At 38.2% G+C, this 6000-nt stretch overlaps 1 protein-coding gene across 1 annotated transcript in view; it reads left to right on the forward strand.

Moving 5' to 3' along the window:
- RYR2 (ryanodine receptor 2) overlaps positions 1 to 3652 on the forward strand; it is a 564826-nt gene extending 561174 nt beyond the window's left edge. Inside the window, exon 105 of the mRNA XM_055081210.1 lies at positions 2395 to 3652. Within this exon, the coding sequence (XP_054937185.1) occupies positions 2395 to 2490 (96 nt within the window). The 3' untranslated portion in view covers positions 2491 to 3652. The remainder of the gene's footprint in view (positions 1 to 2394) is intronic.
- The last annotated feature ends 2348 nt before the right edge of the window (positions 3653 to 6000 follow it).

A 6000-nucleotide genomic window follows, 5' to 3' on the forward strand; every position in this document is an offset into this window, starting at 1 on the left:
ATGGAATATCACTTATACATGGAATCTAGAAAAATGGTACAGATGAACTTATTTGCAAAGCAGAAATAGAGACACAGATGTAGGGAACAAACTTATGGATATCAAGGGGGAAGGGAGGGTGGGATGAACTGAGAGATTAGGCTTGACACATATACACTACTATGTATATAATAGATAACTAATGAGAACCAATGAGAACCTACTGTGTAACACAGGGAACTCTACTCCATGCTCCATGGTAACCTAAATGGGAAGGAAATCTAAAAAAGAGGGGAGATATATATATACATATATATATATATATATATATATGTATATATATATATAATATATATATATATATATATATGTATATATATATATATATACATGATAATTATATTCATAGTAATTATATTCATTTGTATATATATATATATATAAATAAATCAATAAAATTCACTTTGCTGTACAGCAGAAACTAACACAACATTGTAAAGCAACTATATACTCCAATACCATTAAAAAAAAAGAAATCCCAGAAATAAACCAACGCACCTTTGGTCAATTAGTTTACAACAAAGGAGATACACTATACAATGGAGAAAAGACAGTCTCTTCAATAAGTGCTGCTGGGAAAACTGGACAGCTACATGTAAAAGAATGAAATTAGAACACTGCCTAACACCACACACAAAAATAAACTCAAAATGGATTAAAGACCTAAATTTAAGCCTGGATACTGTGTAACTCCTAGAAGAAAACATAGGCAGAACACTCTTTGACATAAATCACAGCAATATCTTTTTGGATCTGTCTCCTAGTGTAATGGAAATAAAAACCAAAATAAACAAGTGGGACCTAACTAAACTTAACAACTTTTGAATAGCAAAGGAAGCCATAAACAAAATGGAAAGAAAACGTACAGACTGGGAGTAAATATTTGCAAATGATGCAACTGACAAAGGATTCATCTCCAAAATATACAAACAACTCCTATACCTTAATATCAAAAAAACCACCAACCCAATCAAAAATGGGCAGAAGACCTAAATAGGCGTTTCTCTAAAGAAGACATACAGATAGCCAAAAAGCACATGAAAAGATGCTCAGCATTGCTAATTATTAGAGAACTGGAAATCAAAACTACAATGAGGTATCACCTCACACCTGTCAGAATGGCTGTCATCAAGAAGTCTACAAATAATAAATGCTGAGAGGGTGTGGAGAAAAAGGAACCCTCCTGCACTGTTGGTGGGATTGTAAATGGGTACAGCCACTATGGAGAACAGTATGGAGGATCCTTAAAAAACTAACAATAGAGCTACCATATGATCCTGCAATTCCACTCCTGGGTATATATCTGGAGAAAACCATTAATTTGAAAAGATACGTGTAACCCAATGTTCATTACAGCACTATTTACAATAGCCAAGACATTGAAACAACCTAAATCTCCACTGACAAATGAGTGGATACAGAAGATGTGATATACACACACACACACACACACACACACACACACACACACACGCACAATGGAATATTACTTGGGCATAAAAAATTATGAAATAATGCTTTTTGCAGCAACATAAATGGACCTAGAGATTCTGATACTAAGTTAAGTAAGTCAGACAAAGACAAAAATCATATGATATCTCTTATATGTGGAACCAAAAATAAAATGAGACAGATAAATTTATATACAAAACAGAAATAGAGCCACAGACATAGAAAACATATCTATGGTTACCAAAGAGGAAAGGAGTGGAAGGGATAAATTAGGAGTTTGTGATTAACATACACACACTACTATATATATAAAATAGATAGCAACAAATACCTACTGTATAGCACAGGGAACTATTCTCAATATTTTATAATAACCTATAAGGGAAAATAATCTGAGAAAAAAATATATGTGTATAACTAAACCACTTAGCTGTACACCTGAAACTAACAACACTGTAAATCAACTATACTTCAATTTTTTTAATTAAAATAAATAAATAATTGCATATTAAATGTTTAAGGGTCTGCCCGAGCTATTTGAAATTCTCCCTCCACAAATATTCACCTGCCATTGTTAATAGTTTGAATTTGAATGGTACAATTAAACAAAAATAATAGTTTTAAGGAACCCTCAAAATCATATATCACAAATAGGTTTTTATCATTATTATATTACAGTCAGGATGAAGATTGATTATTTTGTAGTAGAAATAAATAAGACCTGGTATAGTTAGGAACTATCTAAATGAATTTGGGATTATAACTATGTGTAATACACCATTATACATATGTGATATATATATGTATATAAAATAACAAATTTGAGTTTCTATCTTATGTTTGTGGTAACACAGAGATCCTAGGGAAAGACATGTTCTTAACACATTGCCTTTACTTTTACAGGAATCTTATGTTTGGAAGATGTATCAAGAAAGGTGCTGGGAATTTTTCCCGGCTGGAGATTGTTTCCGGAAACAGTACGAAGACCAGCTAAATTAATCTCCTGTCCCAGATCACCTCCGAAAACAAAAACACACACACACGCTCGCTCTGTCTTTGTCTCTGTTCTTCTGTTTCTAGACTCTCTCTCTCTGTTCCCTCGGAAACATCTGCTGATTTTCTGAATTGCCAGCGTTATATGCTTTCTCGGAGCAGTGAAGCTGTGTTTCTGAAGACTTGACTGTGCTTTTTCCCCCACCTAGTGTATTTTCTTTGAGACTAATGACTGAAGAATAATCTAAATTCATACAAGGACAAAATAGGAACTTTGGAAAGAAAACCATTCTGGAGACTCTCAATCATTACACACACAGATTTCCTTCTGAGACTCCTGGAAATCAGCTTGCACTATGGGACTTGCACAGAGAAGCGTGGCAGCCACACTCATCCGGCCTCTTTATTTCACCATCCAGAAAGGAACTCTCTAATGGTCACAGAGCACTGTAGCACATACCAGATTGCCGTGGACACCAGTTACGAAGGGAAATAGTGCCTTACTATATGTGGGTTGAGCTATGCAGAAGATATGTGCATGAAAAAACATCTTTATTTTCTTTATGTCGACTTTTTTTCTTAGTTAGATTGATTTTTGTGAGGGTTTTTTTTTTTCTTTCATGCTTTTCTTTGGTGGGGGAGGGTAAGAAAAGCAGTTTGCGTGCACATTTTTGAAAAAGACGGGTGGCCTGTCTCAGGATGAGAGGAGGTTCTTCTCATTCATCCAGATTCCCATTTCCCCTGCCCCTGTGCTCCTGCCCTTATTTTGGTAATGCTCTGATGCAATATTGCAACTTTATGAAATCTTTGTATGAAAACAAAAAGACTGCAAAAAATACACTTTCAAAAGAAATAATCCATTGCATGTTTATTATGCAAGTTTAAACGAACCAAGAAAACCTTGAGAAGCAAGTTGATCCACGTGAAAGAACTTTCATGATAATTATATTCATAGTAATAAAGTGTCGTGGGCTTAACTGTATATTTGGAGCCAGTGTCATCCACCAACAATGTGATACATTATGAACTTGACAGTAGTTTTGGGTTTTTCTCTTTCTTTCGGCCACCTGTGATCAGTTGTGGATTAAGGACTTCTTATCAGGCCATTTTTTTAATATCAAAGCTGAAGCAATATCCATTCAGGGATTTCATCAGTTGCATCAAAAAACACGGATAATAATATATCAATCGCTCCATTTTGAGTCCTTTTAAATGTAATGCGAATCTTTACAAATAAAAAAGAGATTCAGAATGGAAGCAAGGTCATTTTGCAAATATTGGAGCTCTTTTATTACAAGGTCTGCTTGTTGATTTTAGAATTGTAAAACTGCTCTGATTAAACTATTTAACTTTCTCACCCTCTTTCTCCATTTCACTTATAACTGGGGTGCATCAAAAAGCCTTGAAAGCCTTGAGCTTTTACGTTGTGTGTGTCTAGGGCAATCCCAGCACTGCCTTAAGGCCTGTCATACGTCCCTGTAGCTAAGCAAGTTTTCTGCTTTTATGATTACGGAACCTCAGAGCTATGGAGCATTTTGAATCACCTAGCTCCACCCCTGTCATTTCCTTGTCTTGGGGTCATCCAGATTTCTTGGAAACCACCAATAACAGAAAAATCACTATCTATCTATCTCCCAAATCATTTTAATTTTTAATCAGCTTTCATTTTAGGAAGCTCTTCCTTACTCAGGGCAAATCCATTTCCATGCAACAATAGGGACTCATTTTCTGTCTTAATCTGGAAGAGGACTGGCACACCAGTAAGTGATATATGAAACGTTCCAATGCTAATTGAACATCTACCGTGTACCAAGGGCAGTGCTGGGTATCTACTGTCATTTTTCAGCCCATTGGCACAACATCACAGCTGTGGTACTTAGATTTTGCATTTGTCTTGAAAAACTTTGCCCTTCTTCCTTTCTAGGTTCTTTGGCAGGTTAAACGGACATAAGACAGGTTCACAGGAGAAAAACAATTGTTTTATGTACGTGCACCCCACAAAGACATGAGAGGCTCCCAGCAGTGAGGCAACTGAGGCTTATGCGCCATCCTGAGCTCAGGAGAAGAGAGTGGGGTCTGGGCCTTCAAAGGGAAGAAAGACAATTCACAGGACGGTGGCAAGAGCAAATATCTGGTAAACAAGTTTTTGCCGTGCCAGGTAAAACAAACAGGCCCTGCTGGGCTCCCCCCAGCTTCCCACACCAGCTCACACTCTCTCTAGTTATCCCTGGTGATGCTTCTCTTCCTGGACCAGGTCTTGTATCTGAATTCTTTTAGACACTTAAGGAGGAGGTACAAAGCTCTTCCTGAGTCTTCTGAGGCTTGACTGACTTCAGCTCAAAGTAACCCACATGCCAAAGTGGCACATTCTGGGGAGGCTCATACTAAACCTCTCAGTAACATTTTTATTGGGGTGAAGGAGTCAATTTGCCTGTGCTGTGGGAATCCTCACTTCTGCTCAAGGAGGTGACCTCATGTTCTGAGGAGTCTGGATAAAATAAATGAGGTCAGCTCCACACAACATCCAAGACCACATTCCCCTTTGCCACAAAACACTTCAGAGGAAGCACACAGATATTCTTCTGGGACATGAAGTCTGACAGATTCAGGTCTTCTGTTCATAATGCCAAAGTCAGAGTTGACATGCAACAACAGTACAGGTGAGAGGTGAGAGAACAAATTCCTAGTTGTCCCCTGGATTCTGCAGATTCTTGTAGACTCTCCTGATTGATTGCTGCTGGCTTTAGAGCCCTGGTCGGTGACAGACAAGTGCTCAGGGAGAAGCAGAGAAAGGCTGAATTCAGGAAAGGAAGCTTCCTTCCACTCGTGGACTTTGGCCATCAGTGTTGGAGGAAGACTAAAGGAGCAGAGCTGGTCACTTTAGAAACTGTCACTGGTGCTGTCAGTGGCCGACAGAGGAGGAGGGTACCTCTTCGTTTCCATCTCAAGGCCTCAAAGGGGAAGGGGCAGATTTTCTGCGTTGGCATTATTATTAAATCTCCTGGGAAATATTGCATGAATTACAAACACTCTGGGACTCTCTGCTTCTCTGATTAAGCTCAGGGCTGCCTAACTCAAACTCAAGAAATGTAATCCCCTCAGAAATTTTCAAGTATTCAGTCACAAAGAGTATCATAATATCATATCTTCATGTCTCTGCTTCCACTCTCACAGCCATTTTTCTCCCTTTCTTATTTCATCTATTCCTACCCCACTTCTTTTCTTTGGAAACATCTCTTGATCTTACTCCATAAGATAAACAGCTAAAGCAGGCAGTTAGCTAGACAGGAGCAGGGCAAGGCAGGCAATGGCCAAATGGCAGGGACCACACACCTAACAGCAGGGGTCCTTGGGTAGACAAAGAAAAGTAGGAACTTCCAGACCGACAGGAAACCACACATTTTGGGGTGACAAGTGTTCTGAAGGCAGACAAAGAAAGGTGGGAAAAGGCGGGAATCTCTGGTGTCCATTGTAACCTTTTGGTCACTGCCCTCATTACAATAAAATTAGCCTTGT

This window comes from Physeter macrocephalus, chromosome 20, assembly GCF_002837175.3.
Source record: "Physeter macrocephalus isolate SW-GA chromosome 20, ASM283717v5, whole genome shotgun sequence".
NCBI classification, from domain to species: Eukaryota; Metazoa; Chordata; class Mammalia; order Artiodactyla; family Physeteridae; genus Physeter; species Physeter macrocephalus.